General features: G+C 42.9%; 1 protein-coding gene across 13 annotated transcripts in view; it reads right to left on the bottom strand.

Annotated features, from left to right (window-relative positions):
- The window catches only part of NEDD4L (NEDD4 like E3 ubiquitin protein ligase), a 380,847-nt gene that overhangs the window by 33,397 nt on the left and 324,030 nt on the right, over positions 1-23,420 (bottom strand). For 9 of the 13 annotated variants that reach the window (XM_070778579.1, XM_070778583.1, XM_070778581.1 and 6 more), the window contains 6 exons: positions 20,929-21,006; positions 19,507-19,561; positions 19,364-19,417; positions 12,438-12,496; positions 3,112-3,177; positions 664-893 (listed from right to left, as the gene is read on the bottom strand). In XM_070778579.1, coding sequence (XP_070634680.1) covers positions 664-893; positions 3,112-3,177; positions 12,438-12,496; positions 19,364-19,417; positions 19,507-19,561; positions 20,929-21,006 — 542 coding nt within the window. The remainder of the gene's footprint in view (positions 1-663; positions 894-3,111; positions 3,178-12,437; positions 12,497-19,363; positions 19,418-19,506; positions 19,562-20,928; positions 21,007-23,420) is intronic. The other 4 variants (XM_070778580.1, XM_070778582.1, XM_070778573.1 and 1 more) reach the window with 1 other exon arrangement.

Genomic DNA, 23,420 nt, shown 5'->3' with positions numbered 1-23,420 from the left:
ATTCCCCGAATTAGCATAACAAATGAACAGTGCTGTTCTTTACGATAAGTACCCAACACATTTTCCATTTCAATTACATGAACCCAACAGACAAGGGAAGAATTATTTTTGGGTGTTCACATTGTACAGTATTTCACTGTGTGGAGCCAGAGTCTGTTCTAGGCGTCCGGGAGGAGGGTGGGCGGGGCTGAGGTCGGCAGTGTTCATTCACCTCACACGAGGGAGCGGCTTACTCTCTCGTCATGTGCTTTGTTGCTCAGTTATGTCTGACTCTTCACAACCCCATGAACGGTAGCCCACCAGGCTCCTCTGTTCATGAGGATTCTCCAGGCAAGAATACTGGAGTGGGTTGCCATGCCCTCCTGCAGGGGATCTTCCAAACCAAGGGATTGAACCCAGGTCTCCCGCATTGCAGGCAGATTCTTTACTGTCTGAGCCACCAGGGAAGCCCAAAAATACTGGAATGGGTAGCCCATTCCATCTCCAGGGGAATTTTCCTGACCCAGGAATCAAACCGGGTTCTCCTGCATTGCAGGCAGCTCCTTTACCAGCTGAGCTACCAGGGAAGCCCACTCTCCCATCATCTCATCTCTCTCATTTATTCATGAGGAATAAACCTGTCTCAGTGGGGGACACATTCTGAAATGCACTCCAGACACTTACGTTGCCGAATACTCGAAGAGGCCGTAGTAAGGGTTGAACATCTCCTTGGACAGTAGGAAGAACCACTCTCTGGCCACGCCCCCGTAGTCCAGACCTTTCTCCGATTCAAACTCAATCCACAGCCTAGCTTTCAGGACATCTGGTCTTTTCACAGACATGATTCTCCGATAGGACTCTTCAAATATGTTATTTCTGTGAAGTTTCATTTCAAACCTATTTGGAATATCCGCCTAAATTAAAGGAAAAAACAAAAACAAAAAAACGGACACACAGTCAGAGAGTAAATACACACCTGACTTCCTAACAGAAAAACAACGAGCAGAAATGATGGCAGCCTTCGAATAAACAATCAGGGACAAATGGCTCCAACTGGGACTCTGCCCTTTCTAGATTTTTCTTCACAGACAGAAAGCCTCCTACGTCAGGAGGAGACACACAGCACCCACGAGCAGCTGTCATCCACTGAGTCAGCAACACGTGCTGCGGAGGAAACTACGCTGAGTAGAGACAAATCATCCTGTCCCGCTTTTATGAGCAACTGAGGGGCCCTTATCCACCCGCTGACAACTGAAACACGGTCAGCGCTCTATATTGTTTCAGTCAAAGAAAGGGACTTCAGTCCAGATGATTAAAACCCATAGACAATCCCCACCTAGCCAGGCTGGGATGACTCTGAGCCCTGGTAGGGGCTCCGGCTGCAGGCGTGGGTCCACGATGCTTAGAAGCTAATTCTATTGCCAGGGTGGGGGTGGGCAGACTCTCATGATCAGGCCAAGGGCCACAGCTATTCAACGGTAAACGTGAAAATTAAAAGGCACTTGACTGAAGTTGTGAATAACTGCTTCCTGGCTAAGCAGGCCCCGGGTCGGCTCTGTTATAACAATGGATTTGCAGAGTCGGTTTCCAGGCAGAAGGTACCGTGGAGTTTAAGTGCCAGAGTGAGACAGGGTGGGGCCCTCAGAGTCGTCACTTATCCTCAGAAGAAACGCAGGTGACTCACAAAGCAACACGGGAATTCCACGGGTTCAAATTTGAGTCATTCTGAAACGGAGGCACCCAGGAGCTCCTTTTTCTTAAATTTTTTTTTTCCAGGAGCTCCTTGATTCGGGGTGATGGAAAAGAGAACAAAACCCTTAGGGGAGCTCCCCGAGGCGGAGGCTGGGTTCCAGGCATCCCCAGTGCCTAACCCACAGCAGAGTGGGGAGAGGGCATAACTGAGGGAGTGGAGCGGGCTGGGGCAGGCGGGCGGGAAGCACAGGCAGACAGGGAGATCTGAGCTGTGGGAGACACACCCCTTTTCCCAGTGAGCCGAAGCCAATCAACAGTGACCTGTGCGAAAACACCCCAGAAAGTGAAGGCACAAAATGAGGAGAAGACTGGGAAAATCCTCACCAGACAGGTGAAACCAAAGTGAAACAGAAAACACAGTGTTAAAGGATCTGGGGAGATATGTCAGTAGAAAATATAATATTATAATTTAAAACACTGCCTACAAAAAGCCTTACAAGATTTCTTGGTTTTGCCAGAATCTTAATGGGTTTCCCAGTGAGAAGTTTTACTCTGAAAATGACATTTGGTCTTAATATGCCAGAATATTATAAATTATATTTATGTTGTACATATTGGAATTTAAAGGGACAGACTTGAACATTTTTATAATTATAAATTGAACATTTATAATTTATAAATTTATAATTCATATTTAATAAAACCAAGGTTTTATTAAATAGGGTAACCATAAGCAACTGCATAGGCTTCTCCAAATTTTTTCACTTGGTCCTGAATTATTGTATATCTCATAAAATCATTTCTTTTTATGTATTACATAAAAAATTACCTTCAGGTGATTTAATATGTTTTGAGTTGGCCAAAATGTTTTTCTGAAAGATGATATGGAAACACCCGAAGAAACTTTTTGGCCAACCCAATAATACTAAGTTAATATTCACTTAGAAAGATGGTAACAATAACCCGGTGTACGAGACAGCAAAAGAGACACTGATGTATAGATCAGTCTTATGGACTCTGTGGGACAGGGAGAGGGTGGGGAGATTTGGGAGAATGGCATTGAAACATGTATAATATCATGTATGAAACGAGTCGCCAGTCCAGGTTCGATGCACGATACTGGATGCTTGGGGCTGGTGCACTGGGACGACCCAGAGAGAGGGTATGGGGAGGGAGGAGGGTTCAGGATGGGGAATGCGGGTATACCTGTGGCGGATTCATTTCAATATGTGGCAAAACTGATACAATATTGTAAAGTTTAAAAATAAAATAAAAAAAAAAAGGAAATTCAGATCGGAGATCCAGGTGGATTAAAGTGCAGTGAAAAAAGGAAAGTAGCATTTTTGGTATAGACATAAAAGTAAGAAACAAGTTCTCACTGAAGTAATTTTGGTAACTTACGAATGACTAAGGCAACATTTTTGGAAGACATGTACTCACAGGTTTCTTTAATTTCTTTCTAAAGTAGTCATATTTCTGCTTAAATTCTCTGGAGTAAGGAACAGCCTGGAAGACAAATGTATACATATAGATAATATGAACAATGCAATTGAAATTTTATGTACACGAAGCCGACATTCAGAAAGTTTCATGAATCGTGAGCCTTAGAATTGTCACTCCTCATATGATCACTGAAGTTTACATGATGTCTACACACCACATGGGAAGTTCTAGAAATGATTAAGACCATTCAGCACTGACTGAGGCTTTCATCCCTGAAAACAATATGGATGTTCAAGAAATCACTTAGAGATATTATCAGTTCAGTTCAGTCACTTAGTCGTGTCCGACTCTTCGCGACCCCATGAATTGCAGCACGCCAGGCCTCCCTGTCCACCACCAACTCCCAGAATTCGGTCAAACTCATGTCCATTGAATTGGTGATGCCATCCAGCCATCTCATCCTCTGTCGTCCCCTTCTCCTCTTGCCCCCAATCCCTCCCAGCATCAGAGTCTTTTCCAATGAGTCAACTCTTTGCATGAGGTGGCCAAAGTGCTGGAGTTTCAGCTTTAGCATCATTCCTTCCAAAGAATACCCAGGGCTGATCTCCTTTAGAATTGACTGGTTGGATCTCCTTGCAGTCCAAGGGACTCTCAAGAGTCTTCTCCAACATCACAGTTCAAAAGCATCAATTCTTCGGTGCTCAGCTTTCTTCACAGTCCAACTCTCACATCCATACATGACCACTGGAAAAACCATAGCCTTGACTAGGCAGACCTTTGTTGGCAAAGTAATGTCTCTGCTTTCCTTTCAAGGAGTAAGCGTCTTTTAATTTCATGGCTGCAATCACCATCTGCAGTGATTTTGGAGCCCAAAAAAAGAAAATCTGACACTGTTTCCCCATTTATTTACCATGAAGTGATGGGACCAGATGCCATGATCTTCGTTTTCTGAATGTTGAGCTTTAAGCCAACTTTTTCACTCTCCTCTTTCACCTTCATCAAGAGGCTTTTGAGTTCCTCTTCACTTTCTGCCATAAGGGTGGTGTCATCTGCATATCTGAGGTTATTGATATTCTTCCCGGCAATCTTGATTCCAGCTTGTGCTTCTTCCAGCCCAGAGTTTCTCATGATGCACTTTGCATAGAAGTTAAATAAGCAGAGTGACAATATACAGCCTTGACATACTCCTTTTCCTATTTGGAACCAGTCTGTTGTTCCATGTCCAGTTGTAACTATTGCTTCCTGACCTGCATATAGATTTCTCAAGAGGCAGGTCAGGTGGTCTGGTATTCCCATCTCTTTCAGAATTTTCCACAGTTTATTGTGATCCACACAGTCAAAGGCTTTGGCATAGTTAAAAAAGCAGAAATAGATGTTTTTCTGGAACTCTCTTGCTTTTTCCATGATCCAGCGGATGTTGGCAATTTGATCTCGGGTTCCTCTGCCTTTTCTAAAACCAGCTTGAACATCTGGAAGTTCACGGTTCACATATTGCTGAAGCCTGGCTTAGAGAATTTTAAGTATTATGTTACTAGCGTGTGAGATGAGTGCAATTGTGTGGTAGTTTGAGCATTCTTTGGCATTGCCTTTCTTTGGGATTGGAATGAAAACTGACCTTTTCCAGTCCTGTGGCCACTGCTGAATTTTCCAAATTTGCTGGCATATTGAGCGCAGCACTTTCACAGCATCATCTTTCAGGATTTGGAATAGCTCAACTGGAATTCCATCACTTTCACTAGCTTTGTTCATAGTGATGCTTTCTAAGGCCCACTTGACTTCACATTCCAGGATGTCTGGCTAGGTGTGTGATCACACCATCATGATTATCCTAACTTACCTAACCCATGCCTAAGGTCAGAGGCGGTGGCTGGGAGGAGCAACCCCACGTCTGAGAGATATTATACATAAACTAAATAGACTTTCCATGTGACTTCTGTCTGAATGTGCATCAAGGTGCATTGTAATCTTTTTATGGATTGTAGTTTAGATACGTTATTGGCTACCATATATTTTAACACACAACTCCAAATGAGCTGCACTGTCATTTAGAAAAGACTAACTGTGCTTTAACAATATTTGGGAGAAAAAGTTAACAGCAGAAAGGCAAGTGAACTGATTCTCTTGTCAAGGAATAAAAAACTGAGTAGACAGCATGCTGGAAACATCCTCATTTTAGGAGCTGATTATTTAGTGGTTGTGGGCAAGGATCTCTTTAGATCTGGAAGGCTGTATCTATGGAGCAGAGGGATGATACACAGAAGTGAGCTCGGTAACTGAGCTAACGTTATTCATTCTGGGATCTCTTCAGGTAAAGCAGTATCATTTCTATATCGTCATTCAAATATTCCCTACTTGTTACATTGTCAGGTAGCTTGTAGTATCTGAGAGCCCTGACTTCAAGCTGTTGAAAAGGCTTACAATTCTTTTTCTGAAGCAGAAAGGATTGGCTTTTGCATACACACAGACGAAACTGGACAGCCTGACACTCAGAACAACTCCTTGCTTTCTGGAGCAGAGTGTGAGTCTGGGCAAGGATACTTCTGCTGGTATCATTTTGGACTGCATTAATGAAATATACCGATCTTTTGCAAAGGGTTTCCAGACTCCAGACCTTATGCCTTGGCCACACTTATTCCTGACCAGAAAAAGCGAAAATGAAGAGCAAGAGTTTCTTCCCTTTGTACTGCCTAAAGACATGACCACACAGACAATAACTAGGCCAAAACAAAAATAAGTAACTGCCGTCACAGAAAACCATGATCATGTCAGTATTCTGCCTTGTAATTCAAGAGCAAAAGACATTACATTTATGTGTCTTAAGAGCATTTTGAAGACAACTGGCTGCCGAGGGGGAGAGGCAGAGAGACAGACTAGAGGTTGGGGTTGGGAGATGCAAACTGTTACACCTAGAAACGATAAACAACAAGCACAGGAACTATATTCAATATCCTGGTATAAATCATACATAGTTTATATATGTAACTATACATACATATTTATACATACACTCAGTGTGTGTATAACTGAGTCACTGCCGTACTGTGGAGACTGGCAATACTGCAGATCGACCATACTTCAATTAAAAAACAAAGACAACCTACACCACCTATGGTTTGTTCTTCATTTTTAGTTTTTAAGCCAGTCTTTGTTTACTTCTCCACTGAACATCAGACTTGACTATATATCATATTTATTTTGGACGGTGTTTAGTCTGATGAAATAATGTATGAATTTTGATTCCAGAAAAGGTAGAGATTTTATCACCATCTGGACAACCACCAACATAAGGAAATGGATACAATGGTCTGACATAAGCCAATAAAGACATTATCATGCTTTTTGCTCTGTAGCTTTTTTAGAAGCTACTGTGAGCAACGGGCAATAAAAGCTAAATGAATACCTAAGTAAATGCAAGGCAGGCAAATGACAGAATTCCTCTTACATGAGGTGGTTGGGGAAGGCGGCTCTGGGAAAGAGAAACCTGAGCAGAAACGAAAGTGATAGGAGAGAACAAACCATGACAGTGAAGTGTCAAAAGGAAAAGTATTTGTCTGAGGTTCTCAGGTATGATCAGCTGTGATAGAAGAAAATTAAGCCTGGAAAAAAAAAAAGATTTCCTTTTATGGTTTCCGGCCAGCTTCAGAAGCCCAGATTTGTAGGACAGACTCCCTGCCAGCTAGCTCTGTCACATGACCTCTCTACTCTCGAATGCTTGCTCAGTGAAGTCCAAGGACTCAACTAGTCAAATTTTAAGGCTCTTCCATTTCCCCAAATATGTCATTCCCAGTAATTATTTTTTGTTTCATCTGCAAACACTGAAAAAAGGCTTGAACATTCATCACTGTGCATCCAAGTCCGACAGTATCTTAAATGACAAGTTTCCCAAGGAATGTATTTCAAAGTGTTGCCCCCAGCCCATGGTACCTCCACCCCTGTCTGGCTTATAATCTGCTAGCTGCTGACTAGCTGTGGGTGGAAATCAGTGCTGAGATATTTCTGGCCTTTCTTCTTTTGAGGAGATGATGCATGAAAGCTAAGAAATCTTCCTCCTCCTCTAATACTCGTATTTTCTCTCTAGGGGTCGTTCTTATAATGGCTTTTTATATCCTTCTCCTAAAAAGATTCCAACAATGTACCAGGATAAAGACATCCATTAACTGCAGCCTCTGAAGAGAATGACATTTCTTGTATCGGACAGGCCAATTTATTTATTCTCTTGTGAAAATCTGGCATCTTATTTTCTTATCCACAACATAACTTTTACATAAACCTATTTAAATAATGAAGGTATCCGTTGATTAAAGCTACCCTCTATTAAATAAGGTTTCTTTTTTGAAGAAAATGAAAATCTGACGCTGTGTAAGTGGGTTCTCAGTATTTGCATGCATCATTGTCCACTACTGACCCTGGAGCTCCTGGCAGAGAAGGGTCCGGGCCTGACACAGAGACGTTGGTAGGGCCAGAAGAGCTGAGGCTCCGGCCTGGATTCTGACGCGGACTTTAACTTTCAGCCACACAAGTAGCTTCTGAAAAAGTGGGAATCACAACTACTTCCCTACCATCCTGAGGGGATTGCTGTGAGTTTCAAAGCAGTTGGTTATATAAAGTTCTTGAACAGGTACAAAGCATTACACAAGCATGAGATAGTGCTCTTAAGAGAAGCAAGTATGAACAGCACTTCACATTTCCAGGGCCTTTAATGGTGACGCCTGGCATACCAAGAGCATACTGAATCACAATAATGTCACAGAAGGGTCCCTTCTCCCCCAGTATGTAGACATTTTTAAAACCTGGGAAAAAGAGAGAAACTCTAGGTACCAGATAGGCAGAAAGACTCAAAATTGTAGAACTGGGGTTTGGACCCAGCCTTGGCACTTGGGCTTGAGTTTTTAATCCTCACATGGGCACACAGAACATGGCCTACAGTCTGTATGACCCAGGGGATCAGAACACGGCTCCCTGCACAAGACCCTCATCCGAGAAGCATACAAGAAAATTCTACCCACAGGCCTGGGGAAGTTGCAAGGAAGCTTACCTTCCGTCTGGGATCATAACTGGGAGAAAAATAATAAACAAATCCAGACCTCTAATAAACTCAGACTCCAAGCCTATACACCAGAGTGAGTATGAGACCCACAGTTATAGTAACTAAGGGTGCATAAATATAAACTAAACAGTAAACAGTTAGTACAGTTCAGGACATATGAAAGACCCATAAGATAAAAAAAAATGAGTACATATGCACTTAAAAACAAAAATTAGACACTGAACTTGACAATCACCTACCACTGAGGAGAGTTTACAGACGAGTGGGAGATTTAATCCCACTAAGACCAGAGGTAACAATAAATATAAAAGAGGCTATGAGATAAGTATTCAAGAGTGATTTAAAAGCTGCAAGTATGGGTAGAAAAATAAATAAAAGCAAAGAACAGGACAGAATAACAGTAACTAAAAAGGGCAAGCAAATTTTAAAAGATCAAAGAGAACTTTGAGCAATTAACTCAGTCACTGAAATAATAGACATAATGAACTGATAGAGAGTAGATGATAAAAAGCTTAAAAGGTAATTAACTGGGAGAGCTGAGCCTGCAGTATGGCAATAAGACAGACAGAAGATAGACAAGCTCAGAAATAAGACAGAATATGAAATTGAATCAAATACCTGGTATGAGTTACTGACACAGATAATAAAAATGGAACAGGTGCAACGTGCAAAGGAATAACTGTGGGGAACTTTCCCAGATAAAGGAAAGATGCTATCCCCACGAGGAAGAATCATGATAAATCCAAAGTAGAATAAATAAAAACAAACGTACACTTACATTCATGATAGTAAAATTGTAGAAAGTTAAAGACAGAGAAAAATTAAAAATCACTGGAGAAAAGAGAGATTTACTCATCAAAAAATGACAATCAGATTGACAACAAACTTCTCATCATCAGTTATGGAGGCTGGAAGAGGAAAAAAACAACTTCAAAGTACTGAAGGAAAGTAACTGTTGAGCAAGAACCCTGCAGTCAGCTAAACTATCATTTGACAGACAGGTAGGTAAGCCCCTTCTCTCACACTCTCACTGAAATTGCTGACCGAGCAGAGGTTCTCAAACTTGGGAGGGCATCAGAATCCTTGCGGGGCGGGGGGTGGGGTTAAAATATAGACTGCAGGGCCCACACCAAAGTTGCTGATTTTCAGTAGGTCTGGGTTAGGACCTCAAAATGTGCATTTCTAATAAGTTTCTGAATGGTTCTGACTCTGTTGATCTATAGGCTACAGTTTTAGAATCATGAACTAGAAGTTAAACTTCATTAAGGAGAAAACTTAACCTGGAAAAAAGTAAATGCAAGAACCAAGGGTAGACAAAGAAATTTGATTACATATAAGTAAATTAAACAAACATTGACAGTTAAAAAAAAAAAGAAAAAGAAAATGTTAACGATTATTTGGCAAGTTATTGGTGCTTCCCTGGTAGCTCAGCTGGTAAAGAATCCGCCTGCAATGTGGGAGACCTGGGTTTGATCCCTGGGTTGGGAAGATCTCCTGGAGAAGGGAACAGCTACCCACTCCAGTATTCTGGCCTGGAGAATTCCATGGACTGTATAGTCCAGGGGGTCACAAAGAGTTGGACAGACTGAGTGATTTTCACTTTCATTTGGCAAGTTTAAAGATAAAGTAGTTTTAAAATTCCTTTGAACAATGGAATGTGGGACTGAGAAGAACAGCACTTAAAAAATTTTTTTTATTTTATATTTTATTTTATATTAAGGTATAGCTGATTAACAATGCTTTGATAGTTTTAGGTGAATAGCACAGGGACTCAGCCATACATATACAAGAATCCACTTCCCCCCAACCTCTCCTCCCTTTCAGTCTGCCACAAAACACTGAGCAGAGTTCCCTGTGTTATATAGTAGGTCCGAGTTGGTTATCCATTTTAAATACAGCAGTGTGTATATGTCCATTCCAAACTCCCTAACTATATCTTAGTTTGTTCGCTAAGTCTGTGAGTCTGCTTTTGTTTTGTAAGTAAGTTCATTTGCATTATTTCTTTTTAGGAGAACAGCACGAAAGTTCCCCAGAGTTGTATATTATCCAGGAAGAGAGACAGAGATTAATTTTGACATTAAGTCAAGTATGTTGGTTAAAAGTTTTAATGTGAGCACTAAAAGAACAGAAATAGAGAATACAACTTCCAAGTATAGAAAATGAGAGAAAATAAAGACTATTCTATCAGTCCAGCAGAAAGTAACAAGAGACAGAAAAGTTAAGAGACAGAAAAGATATATTAAGCAAATACTAGAGAAGCAGAGTGAACACAGTGACTGACGAAGCCACAATCGTCATGAGAGATTCTGACCCAAACTGACTTGATTACACTTGAAAAGCCAGGAAAAAAGTCATGATGGAAATGGATACTTTGAACACTACAGACTTGATCTAACAGGCATATAAAGAACTCTATACCCAGGGAAGACAGAATATACATTCTTTTGAAATACAAAAAGAGCAGTAACAAAAAATGGTCAAGCTTCCAAAGAAGTTTCAGATATCTAACAATATTCCCCAGACAATATTCTCTGACCATAATTAGTAAGAAAGAGGTAAAAACCCTCCCAAACTCTTAGAAACTAAAAAGTTTATTCTAAATAACTTATAAGCTAAGGACAAAAAGAAATCATTGTGGAAATTCCCAAAAATTTAGAACTGAATTAAAACAAAAATCACTTATCTACACTAAGGTGATGATTACCTAAAAAAACATGCTCTCACTGGGAGAGATACCACTACCTATAATTAAAGAGTAAACAAATGTCTTTTATTAGAAAATAAAGAAACAAAGATCTTCCCTCATAGTAAATCTATCTGGATTTATGATGCTAAATAATTTCCAATAGTAATGAATAAAAACTAACAAAGTTGCATGAAGACAGATGATCAGTAATTGATAGATACTTGAAAAGGCTTCAGAATTATTCAAAAGTCCTCTGCTGCTTGAAAAACAGCACCGTTTCTTGAATTTTCCTTGTTTCTCATGATGGAGAAGGGAAAATACTACTCTGACTTATTGTGACTGTGAATATATCAAAAGGAACCATGGCAGTAAGGCAGGTATTTGTTAAACTACATGAAGAGTAGCTGATGTCTGTTTTGACACAGGTATTATTAGGCATTTTGCATTAACCAGCAGCAAAGCAGCTGAACAAATCCAACAAGTAGCTAAAGGGAAGTCAGGCATCAAGGTGCATTTGCCCTGTATTATCATCTAAGTTTTCAAATGGACATAGAATTCAAAACATGATTTGGAATGAATCAGATTAAAGTCACAAAATTAGTATTAAAAAGATTTTTTTGATGTGGACCATTTAAAAAGTTTTTATTGAATTTGTTATATGTTTTGGTTGTTTGGTCTCGAAGCCACATGGGATCTCAGCTCCCCAACCACGGGCTGACCCTGCACCCTCCGTACTGAAGGTGAATCCTTAAACAACTGGCTACCAGTGACGTCCTCAAAACTGGTATTTGCAATACACCTCTTGGTCTCTTAGCTCAGCACTCAATGTAACAAACTTTACTTCCTTTAGCTCTTCTAGTTTTTAAAAGATCCTCCAGTTTGTAATCTTCTGCTGACTCCAGCATGGTTCCTACAATTTCAACAGTCCCTCCCTGTACGTATGTAACCACTGACAGAAGACTGGTGCATTCTCTGTGACCACTGTGGCCTATTCCAGGCTCCGCCCAGGTGTCTGAACAGGTACTTTTTAACTGCTGAATGACAGGCAGACTATCTGCCTGATGAACATACGTGAGGGGGCTATTAGTGGGTCAGCAGAGGTAAGGATTCTTAACTCTACCAGCTCTGGAGCTCAGTTACAATCTCACCAAATCTCTGCAGATTTTTAGAGCCGGAAGAGATTCAGAATCCAATTTAAATTTGTTAGCATGCATATACTACCTGTGGCCTCAAGAAATGTCAAAACTCTACAAATCCAGGACCAGGTTTTGCTTCATATAAAAAGGAAGGGAGGACATTTTGGTTGTTGTATTTTAATCTACCCTCCTATAAAACACAAAAGAAAATGCTTAGTTTTGTTACCGCTAGCAAGTCATGTTCTCTTCCTTTACATTGAAAGCTCTATGAACAGGCTAATGCAGCAATCAATGTCTCACCCAGAAATTCCAGGAAGGAGGAGATGGGAGTGATGTTAAATTTCCCAAGGACACCAGTCAGGCCCTTGGTACCGAGGGAGGCAGGAATACACAAGAAATATGTGCTTAGATGCAACCAAAATACACTGAAGAGTCAGAACTTTAGAATACTGACCGGACCAGTAATAGCTGGGTTCTGCAGTCTTGGGTCTTCCCACTGAGTAATTTTGCTATCTGAAAATATTGAAAAGAAATAAAAAGGCTTATTAGTTCAAATCTATTTCACGTTAAAAAAATGTTTTAGAAAGAATTATTTCTGGATTTTCCAAAAGCTGCCCAGTTCCCCATCCTGACCCCCAAAGATAAACAGCTTAGTATTTCAGGGTTAGAACAGAACAATAGGCCCCTCTGATACTGGCTAGTTAAAAACAACCAATCAAAAATGCACAACTAAAGTACAGCCATTTATTCACACTTTCTGGCAAACAATCTGCTGGAATTTCAATTATAAACCCCTGTTTCTTCAAGGATTTATAACTTGATCTTGATTTTCATTTAATTTTTAAAAAGGCATAAAAATTCTTAGTCCCCCCAAAGTTAACATGGAGACATGATTTTTTCTCTATTCCCTTTATTTATGGTGCTGCACACTGCTTTTGATGAAAAATCCTGAACAAATGAATAATCCATTACATGTTTCACTCCGATGCACAAAAAAATCAAAACAGCTAAGGCAAGCTGAAAAAATGAGAATTAAATACAGCAGAGGGGGATGCCAGAGAAAAGATTCCCTTCTGGCCAAGCTGGAGAGAAGTGGTTCTTTCTTCCAAATGAGTCAGTGTCAGCGAGACTGGTCGATGGCACCTATACCACCGTTTCAGTGGTAAAGGGGGAAACAAACAGCTACCCACTCACTCGGGATTTGTGACGGTGCGTTTGGCTCAGTTGGTAAAGAAGCTGTCTGCAATGCAGGAGGCCCAGGTTCAATCCCTGGGTGGGGAAGATTCCTTAGAGAAGGAGATGGCAACTCGCTGCACTATTCTCACCTGGAGAATCCCACGAACAGAGGAGCCTCTCGGCGCACTACGGTCCATGGAGTCGCAAAGAGTCGGACACGACTGAAGCAACTTAGCAAATATTAACTAAAATGACTTTATGGATCGCTGTGTGTGTTGGGGGGGCAGGCAGGGATGGACTCACATGAAGGATATGGGGAGGGGAGCCAGGGGAGTTTTAGGAAATCTAAGTTGGCTTTAAAAAAGGGAAATTACTGGTTTGAGAAGAATATGCTATTTCTGGTATACGTAGTAAGTGGACCGATAAGAATAACTAAAATATTTGGTTTCAGTGACTATCCCAGGAATTTTTTGAAGTCTAGTATGGTAACCAGAGCAGTGGCAAAGTATTAAAATAAAACCACCAAAGCACATGACAATTGCAGATTCTAACAATTCGGTAGGAAAGTTACATGAAATATTTAAATGTTTTAGAGAATGCTGATGGACGTAAAAGGCATTTTTGGGTTCCTTACTTTGAAAACAGAAGTTTTCAGAAAGTAAGAGGTGCTACTGTGATGCAGAACAAGAAAAAAGAAAACCAAACAAAGGAGAAATACAGCTGAGTAAAAACTGCCTGGGACCATATATAGACTGGGCACCATTATCAAAGCAGAAAATAATGAACTGCTACCTACATATGACAACTCCCGCTCTGTCCAGATGGCAACACTGAGCTGTCATCCTTGACACCTGCATCTGGATTTCCCATGAGTAACACCTCAAACCCAACTCTGCCAGAGTCGAAGCCATAATCTTCCAACACCAAAGCGGTTCACAGAACCTTGTCTTCCTTGCTAACAGCATCACGATCCATTCCTGGTGCAAATCCGAACCTGCCACCCCCCTGTCCTCCCCTCAACCTTTCACCACGGTGGTCACCACTGTTCCCACCTCTCGCTGAAAAGGCTTCTCTGTGGAGCACTTGCCTCTCCATGCACTTCTCTCAAGGTTTCCCTGGTCTAGGCTCACTCACCTCTGTTCAGAACTTCCTTTACAGCTTTGCCAAGAGACTCTTTCTAGAGAACAAATTTGACCATGTCAGTCCCTTCTGGATAGTCCCTCCGGTGCTCCGGTCTGGCTGCGGAAGGGACCCAAGTCCTGACACCTGGCAGGCTCCTGCTGAACTTGACCCTGTGTCAGGCTGGCTCGTTGCACGCTGGCGGCTTGCAAGCCCACTGTGCTTCTCTAATCACGGTGCCACCCACTTTCTCCCTCCTGAAACCTCTCTTTGTTGGGCATGCCCGACTAAACCGCACTCATTATTTTGGATCCACTGGAAACGTCACCCATTCCACAAGGTCCTTCTCTTGCAGCCTCCCTCCCCACCTGGAGCCCAGCACTTGGACAGAAGAACAGGCTCACTCCCCTAAGGCAGCACTTAAATACCTCCTGGCACTCCCAACCTACTCGAGCTGAGCCCAAGGCGGACAGGGTCCGCGTGCTGCTCATCTCTGCAGCTCCCTCTCCACCGCTGAATGCATTTCCCAGTACGCAGCAGGAGCTTGGGGTTTTTTAAATGACCAAATGAAGTGGATGGTGAAAACAAACTCCTTTTTAAAACAGTCTAAGCTTTCAGAACTACACACGGTTCTGTATGGTTATCATAATCATCAATTTTGCACTTAGGAATTATCAACATAAGAATGTTGGTGGCCAGTTACCCATTTGGTCCTGAAACGTTTGAACCTAAACTTGCTTTTTGTCTTTGAGCCATAGTATTTCAAATCAAGGGGCAAGAATGAAGTAGAAGAATGAGACTTAGTCCATTTAGATACTATTAACGGGTTTGGTACGGCTTCCCTGGTGGTATAGATGGTAAAGAATCTGCCTGCAATGCAGGAGACCTGGGTTCGATCCCTGGGTCAGGAAAATACCCACCCGGGAGAAGGGAATGGCAATCTACTCCAGTATTCTTGCCTGGAGAATCTCATGGACAGAGGAGCCTGGCAGGCTACAGCCTATAGGGTCACAAGAGTCAGACACGACTTACTGACTAAACCACCACCACCACCACCAATGGGTGTGGTACGACTGAAACTAGATCGAGAGCACCCCTGGAATCTTACTCTCTAGCTCTGTGTTGATATACAAGCTGCCGGTGGCCACCTACTCAGCACCTGGACACCTCAGGTCTTTAAGAAGAACCGTACAATTCCTGAGAGACGTAGGGCTCAGTTAAGACCTTCCCTTAACCTTTTACACCAGGCTCGAAACATACAAACTGATCAAGTGAAAGCGTCAGTTCCTCAGCCGTGTCCGACTCTGTGTGACCCCACGGACGGTGTAGCCCGCCAGAGCCCCTCTGTCCATGGAGTTCTCCTGGCAAGAACACTGGAGTGAGTAGCCACTCCCTTCTCCAGAGGATCTTCCTGACCCAGGGACTGAACCCAGATCTCCTGCATTGCAGGCAGATTCTTCACTATCTGAGCAGCCAGGAAGCCCAATCTGATAAATGTCAGCCAAATCAATCAAGGACTCTGAAGACATTAGTATTGAGCATTCATGCTCTTCTGAAATTACATCTTTAAGATTTTTAATCTTAAATATGTCTCACTTCTCAAGAATTTATGAAGCCGAAAATAAAAAACCTAATGAATTAGCAGACAAGTGCACTGCCGTCTCCTACAGTCAGTGCACAGTCACGAGTCCCAGCAAAGCGGAAGACGGATGACTCTGAGCACCTCACAAGACGCCCGCTCTCACAGCCACGCGGCGCAGCGGGGATGGCCTGGTCTCTGTCCTGCGGGCAGCAGCAGAACAAAGTGAGATGCTAAATTTTGCTGGAACTAAGATTCGGGAAAAGTGTTTAGAAGGAGAAACTGATTTGGAAGGTAAGGTAATTCCAGGTAATTCAATCCATATTGGTTCTTTGTACCTGATCAAGTGTCACAAAAGAAAAATAGGTATGCTGCATTTTTCAGATTAGACTTTATTTTTTCCAGAAAGGCAATGAATGGAGCTCTGTTTAAATGATATGTACCTCTTTATTACTTCCCATTGAATAAACCTTGACAAATTAGGGAGAAATGGCAGAAATGTTACATTACCAGCTAACATGTGCGCGTGCCAAGTCGCTTAAGTTGTGCCGACAATTTGTAACCCCATGGACTGTAGCCCGCCAGGCTCCTTTGTCCACGGAATTCTCCAGGCAAGAATACTGGAGTGGGTTGCCATTTCCTACTCCAGGGGACCTTCTCACCCAGGGACTGAGCCCCGCCTCTTGCATCTCCAGCACTGGCAGGCAGGTTCTTTACCAGTAGTGCTGCAAGTATCATATTGGCACAGCTCAGGCCAGCCAGGCTCCGTCTGTGGTCTATATCCTATCACCTGAGTCCCGGGAGTTAAGAGGAGGCGGCTCCCAAGTGCTGTGTGGTCTGGAGAGGAACCGGGAATGTTGGAGAGGAGCTTGGAGGGACTGATTAAGAATTAGGAACCGCCCAGGCATTTAGCAAGGGACTACCCTCTCCAAACCAGGGGCTTCCCTGGTGGCTCAGCCAGTAAAGCATCTGCCTGCAATGCAGGAAACCCAGGTTCGATTCCTGGGTCGGGAAGATTCCTTGGAGAAGGAAATGGCAACCCACTCCAGTATTCTTGCCTGGAAAATCCCATGGATGGAGGAGTCTGGTGGGCTACAGTCCATGGGGTCGCAAAGAGTCGGACACAACTCAGTGACCTCACCTCATGCTCTCCAGACAGGAGCAGGGGGCAGGCCTTAGGGTGGAGGCACTGTTTGGCTGCTGCCTCTCAAGCCAAGCTCTCTCCATTTTCTAACCACGGGCATCAACTTCCCAACAGCACTGGCACCACCGGCCGAGTCACCACTTGTCAAGCATTTACTTCACCGCGCCTCCAGAAAACCAGGCCATGAGTTTTCATATTTCTAATGTATCCCAGTACAGCACTTTGCAATTGTGCTGTGCTTGTTCCTGGGGCCTCGCAGGACATCAGGACAAGCTCTCTTCAGGTTGACCTGGCATCAGATCACCAGCTGGAACACGGCCGCAATGCTGTGTGAGGTCCTTTCTGAGCAAAAGACCAAGGCTGTGTGATGGGTTAAGCCTTTGTTTTAAAAAAACGGTCATTATTACTAGTATCTCTCTTTGAAAAGTGAAATGGTAATGCATGAAAAAACAGCAAACAAGGCTGTCTTTTGTTTTTAGTGGGAAAAAAGCGTGTGACTATTTTAAGCAAATGATGCTAAGAAACAGCAGAATTATAAATAGAATATTAAGGGGAAAGTGGGAGGACACACACATCCTAAAGCACTTGCGGCAGCAATTTTACGCTCCTCAGAGCTCCGGGAGCGGCAAAAGCCAGCATCACTACTGGCCGAAGACAAAAACGAGTCCTATGTGCCTTCAACTACCTAATGTTAACCAAGGGTAACATGCAGCCCTAAACATATCCAGGACTTGTACTATTCTGATTGAATTCTGAATTGCTGGGCTTCTTGCTTAATTGGATTGATAAAAACCCATCAAACTCTGTGCCCCAAAGTTCTCTCTACGGTGCACAGGTGGCTTAGGAACCCGGGGAGAGGACCTGGGATTTGAGGCAGTGACAGGCTCCACCTGCAGGGGGACCCGGGCCAGACCTCCCGGTCAGCTCAGCAAGGCGCTTAGCTGACCAGTGCAGTGAGGTCAGAAAATGTGAGAAACTTGATGAAAGTGAAAGAGGAGAGTGAAAAAGCTGGCTTAAAACTCAACAGTCAGAAAACTAAGATCATGGCATCCAGTCCAATCACTTCATGGCAAATAGATGGGGAAACAATGACAGACTTTCATTTTTCTTGGGCTCAAAAATCACTGCAGATTCACTGCAATTTCAAGCCTGCAATTAAAAGATGCTTGCTCCTTGGAAGAAAAGCTATGACCAACCTAGACAGCATATTAAAAAGCAGAGACATTACTTTGCCGATAAAGGGCTGTCTAGTCAAGGCTGTGGTTTTTCCAGTAGTCATGTATGGATGTTAGAGTTGGACTATAAAGAAAGCTGAGCATCGAAGAATTGATGCTTTTGAACTGTGGTGTTGGAGAAGACACTTGAGAGTCCCTTGGACTGCAAGGAGATGTAACCAGTCAATCCTAAAGGAAACCAACCCTGAATATTCATCAGAAGGACTAATGCTAAAGCTGAAGCTCCAATACTTTGGCCACCTGATGCAAACAACTGACTCATTGGAAAAGATCCTGATGCTGGGAAAGATTGAAGGCAGGAGAAGGGGACAACAGAGGATGAGATGGTTGGATGGCATCACCGACTTGATGGACATGAGTTTGAGCAAGCTCCGGGAGTTGGTGATGGACAGGGAAGCCTGGCATGCTGCAGTCCCTGGGGTCACAAATAGTCAGACACAACTGAGCGACTGAACTGAAGAAAATGTGAGGCTAGGCAACCTGGTGTAGATGTAATGCTCACATTTACGAACCAAATGAAAACAAAGATCAAAATACTATCAGATCACACGTGTACATGAACTTTAAATCTACTTGAAGACTTCTTTTTAACATACATTTTTCAGAAGGTTTAAGGGATATACTAATATGATCCCATGGAGAAACACTCCAATAGGGGGAGAAAAAAAACCCCACAAAACTAATGCCTAAAAGCAAATCTTTATTAGTTTAACTTTTAGTTGGCACAAGACATCACACGTTTATTCACAGGAGCTGGAGCAAATGTCGGCAGCAAATGTACTACAATTTCAAGAAAAGAACTGCGTATGTATTAGTGTGCTGGGTGCAGGGAAACATGCTGTGAATAGAAAATAAGTCAGAGCGGCATCTTGCCATGAGACCCCTGAAGGCAGAGTTTTAAAAAATGTGACGGCTGCTTCAAGCACTCCTCATTCCATAGATTTCTGACCTGATCATTACTTCTCATCTTATTTTCTATTACCAGAGTATATTTATTAAAAGCGCAAAAGTCAAGGGGTCGTCAATCAGAAAAAAAAAATTTTGCAACTAAAAAAAAAAAAAAGTTAATAGGTCACAAGGTCAAACTGGGATGGCTGCTTCAAGCGAAGGTGGGGCATGGACAGTACCGTACGAGGGCACTGAGTCTCTGGCATCGTCCTCGCCACATAACACCTGGCTGCCTAGATGAAGAGTAAGATGATACAGCTTTCACAGCCACATCTGAGTTACCCTCGTCCCCACCTACGTGCCCGTAACAGCGCCTACTTACTGTGGTCAATGTAAAACGTCCGGCCATCCAAGTGGATCCTTTCTTCCCAGCCAGGCTGGTATCAGGGAAGAAAGACAGAGAAGACAAACAATAGCCAGCAGTTCCAAAATCAAAGGCAAAATTTAGAGACCCTACACACCTTCTCCCCAGGGGGTACATTTTGCTATAAAGAATAAACGAAATGGAAACATTTCAAATGAACTGGTGACAACAGCCAGCAACACACTTCAGCGCACGTCCTACAGTCTCAGCTGCACTCGCTGGAGGATGAACAGGGAACAGGGGTTCTTATCTCAAAAGCTTCAAAGGGAAACTCCAGCATACTCTGAGACAGTTGAGCCTGGGGTTGAACAGTTCCTTTAATTAAATGTATATTTACTGAGTACTAAAGGGAGGGGGAAGGTTGATATAAGATGTGAGAGATGGAGGCTATGTCCATGTCATCAGGTGGTTGAACAATCTAATGTAGTAATTCTCTGTTGTGAACTCTCAGGACTCAGGAACCAACAGATCTGGATAATTTTTCCGAGGTCAGTCCGGTGTGCTTTCATTATCTGGACTGTGCCCTCACCTTCTAAACCCTCTCTCCAGTCTCTCCTCTGGGCTCTTTCCATCTAAACCCTGGAGCCCAACATCTGAGGAGTGTGGGACATTTGTATAACCCGATGAATAAAGACTTCACTCCGATCTTTCGAGCTTCAAATTTGGCTGTATATATAATACCATACAGTAGGCAATAGAAAGGTTCTTGGGAAATAATCACCAAAAAAACTCCCAGCACCTTTCCACTTTAAAGTAGTCTTGGAGTGGGCACCACTCCCCACCTTTCAGCCTCCGTAAGGGTTTTTAAAAAATGGGGGGGGGTGGGGGTGGGTCAAGAAGAAAGCATGGAGAAGGTATCATTCAAAATTTAACTTGGAATGAATAGCTCGTTTCTCACTCAGGCCCCAAAAGAGAACTGATAAAAAATTAGATTTATAAACAGTCATCGACAAGGGAGAAAAACTTAAAATATCCGCAGGACAAATGACTTAGAGAAACCTTCTGCGATTACTTATGCCTTTTTCTCCCAGTTTTTAATATTTTTATTCCTATGACTAAATCAGCAGTATGGATGGAAATCAATGGTTGCTAAGCTACAAAATAAATGTGTGCTGCTTAACTCGTCACCTGCAGAGAAAGCCTCGAACATCCCAGCGGCAAGGTGTACCTTCCACTATCAAGAGGGCAGCCATCCCGACACCTCTCTCAGAAGAGCTATGTGCGCTGTGAACTGTGTAAACTGACTCTATTAAGAACTTACAGACCAAAGGGACTCAAAACACCTGGAGAAGGAGAAGATCACAGGGCTTCCCTATCAGTACTGAGCCCATGACTCAGTAAACACTTTCAGACTGGTCTGCGGGTCTCCAGTGTACTCACAGGAAGAGGGCCAAGGTCATTGGGGTTTAAGGATGCCTTTGACCGCATGTGTACTGGAAATTTCAGGCGTGGATCTTCCTGAAAGAGAAATGCAAAAGGCAGAAGATGTTAGGAGTGACTGACTGAGCAGTACTGGTCCTCCCCTTCGGGAGGTGTGTGCTCCACAGTAACCAGGTTGCCTGTACTCGGGGATGCACTCCTGCTGCGTGGGGGAGGGGAGGATCCCACCTCAGTGTAGGATCCCACCTCAGTGTAGGAAGCCTGACTCCCCAGCACTCCTAAACGATTTCACTCTTCCTCCTTGTCCTCGATGAAAGGAGGAGAGTAAGAATGTTTAAGTAAAAGGTTTTCCCAAGATGCGGAGCAGATGAAGAGGGAGAGGGTTCCAGCAGTGATGTTACCATGGAAACCAGAGTGGAGGATGCTGGTGAAGACGAGGCCTAGTCCACAGGGAGGGGCTCCCTATGGACCCTGAGCCCTGGCATGAGCGCAGCTAGCCTGTTAACAACAGCCTCTCCATCAGCACTTGAGTCTGCTGTTGCTCCCTTCCACCCTCTCTTCAGCTAAAGCTGAGAGTTTGAAATCTTGTCTGACAGCCCAGGCATGTCCTGCCCCATGTCCTGCCAGGTAAGCTGGCAACATCTTATCAAGTCACATCCCTATGAAAGAACTTCACTGGGATTCTTGACCAAGTTCTACAAATTAGATCTTAAAAGTTCACAAAATACTTTTCTTAAGGGATACGCTTTATCAGATACCACAGAGAACCACTGAAAGAAAAATACATGCCCTGACATCTTGGGTCATGCTTTGTAATTTACCAAGAGCAGTCAGATGTACGATCCTGCAGCCACCTTGCTAGGAGGTTGGGCACATAATCTCTGCTCCCTTAGACAAGGAAACTGAGTCTCAGAGAATAAGAACTTGCCCAGAGGTTCTGGTTTTGAGTCTAGCAGCTGCCCCTTCACTTATACAGACCCAATTAAAAATGCAGGGCAAGCTAGGGAATCCCTATTTTAAACTCAAAAGATTAGAAAACAAACAAAATGATAATCTTTTAAACTCAAAAGACTAGAAAACAAAACGATAACATTATTAACCAAATAAGCCTAATAGAAAAACAAAAAGTCATCCTAAAATCTTAAAAAAAACCAAAACAACCCTGTATTTCAATAATGTTAAAGCCTTTGTTGCTCTTAAAATTACTAAAAGGTTTTCTGCCTCAGCATGTTCCCAAGTCAGCAAGAAAATGAAATAGTTGGTATAAAACTGGGAAAATAATAAACCTCACTTTTTGCTGGAGATACGAAGTTACATATGCTTATATACCAAGACTGTATTAAACATCTCCTGGGTTATGGAGTGTGACTGCTAATGGGCATGGGGTTTCCTTTGGCGGGATGGAAATGTCCTACAACTGATGATGGTGATGGGTGCACATGTGTGTGATGCTCTAAACATCATTCCGAGGTATATTTTAAACGGGTGAATTGTATGGGATGTGCACGATACCTCGACAAAGCTTTAAAAATTTAAAAATTTAAAAAATTTAAATTTAAAAATTAAAATGTTTCTCCCAAATGAACAGTATAAACCCTTAGTATCACCAGGTAATAACAAAGTGACAGATTTAGGGGGCTGGCAAGAACAACAACAACAAAAATCACACGTACACAAATCAACCTGTGCTTTCTGTCAGCCATAAGCAAACTGTTAATAGAAGCAATAGATCATATTAGCAGTTTTTGATGGAAATTGATCTTGAACCTTTTAAACGGATAATTAGAGGCCTAAAAAAAACTCTAGATTCTATAGCATACTGGAACACCTACAGTTTAAGTAGATATACAAGTAGCTTTGGGATTTAGAAGGTCCAAAAAGCTGATCATCTGGTAAACATCTGTGACTGTTTTGTCATGCAAAGAGGAAAACCTTAGAATGGTGAATTCCACCAAACAGCTCACAAGGCTAACTGTGAGCTGGCCCAAGTAATGTCCCCACCATGGGGAACCCCGGGCCCCCCACAGCCCTGGATGATGCTGGATTCAGAGAAAGTCTGAGGCTGGGATCACAAGGCTGGGGCTTCTGGATGCTCCATGCTTGGAATTACACATGCAGGCTACTGTGAAAGACACCCAGCTCTTCTGGTAAAGAGCTGCTGATTGAAAGAAGATAAATAGACAAACAAAAAAACAACTGCAATTAAACAAAAGTGACCAACTGGGGATGGGGGAGAAGCATGAAGAATAAAATAAACTGCGTTTCCCAGGTCTGCTACAATGGCCTGGCACGGAACCTGGAACTCAGAGAATGTGAGGGCTGGAGGCACCTGTGTGGGGGGGGCGGGTCACGTGATTCTATTATACTAACAAAAATCAAAACACTGGTAGCAGCTGCCATCCATCAGGCTCTGCGGGCTCAGCCTAGGGGGCCCTGCGGAGTCGCCCTCCCACGGACTCCCCTGACCGACAGAGGGCGCAGCTGGCAGGGCA

The sequence above is a fragment of the Bos indicus genome, chromosome 24 (assembly GCF_029378745.1).
Source record: "Bos indicus isolate NIAB-ARS_2022 breed Sahiwal x Tharparkar chromosome 24, NIAB-ARS_B.indTharparkar_mat_pri_1.0, whole genome shotgun sequence".
Classification (NCBI taxonomy): Eukaryota; Metazoa; Chordata; class Mammalia; order Artiodactyla; family Bovidae; genus Bos; species Bos indicus.
Note: the sequence above shows the minus strand (reverse complement) of the source record. Positions and strands in the feature narration are given on the sequence as shown.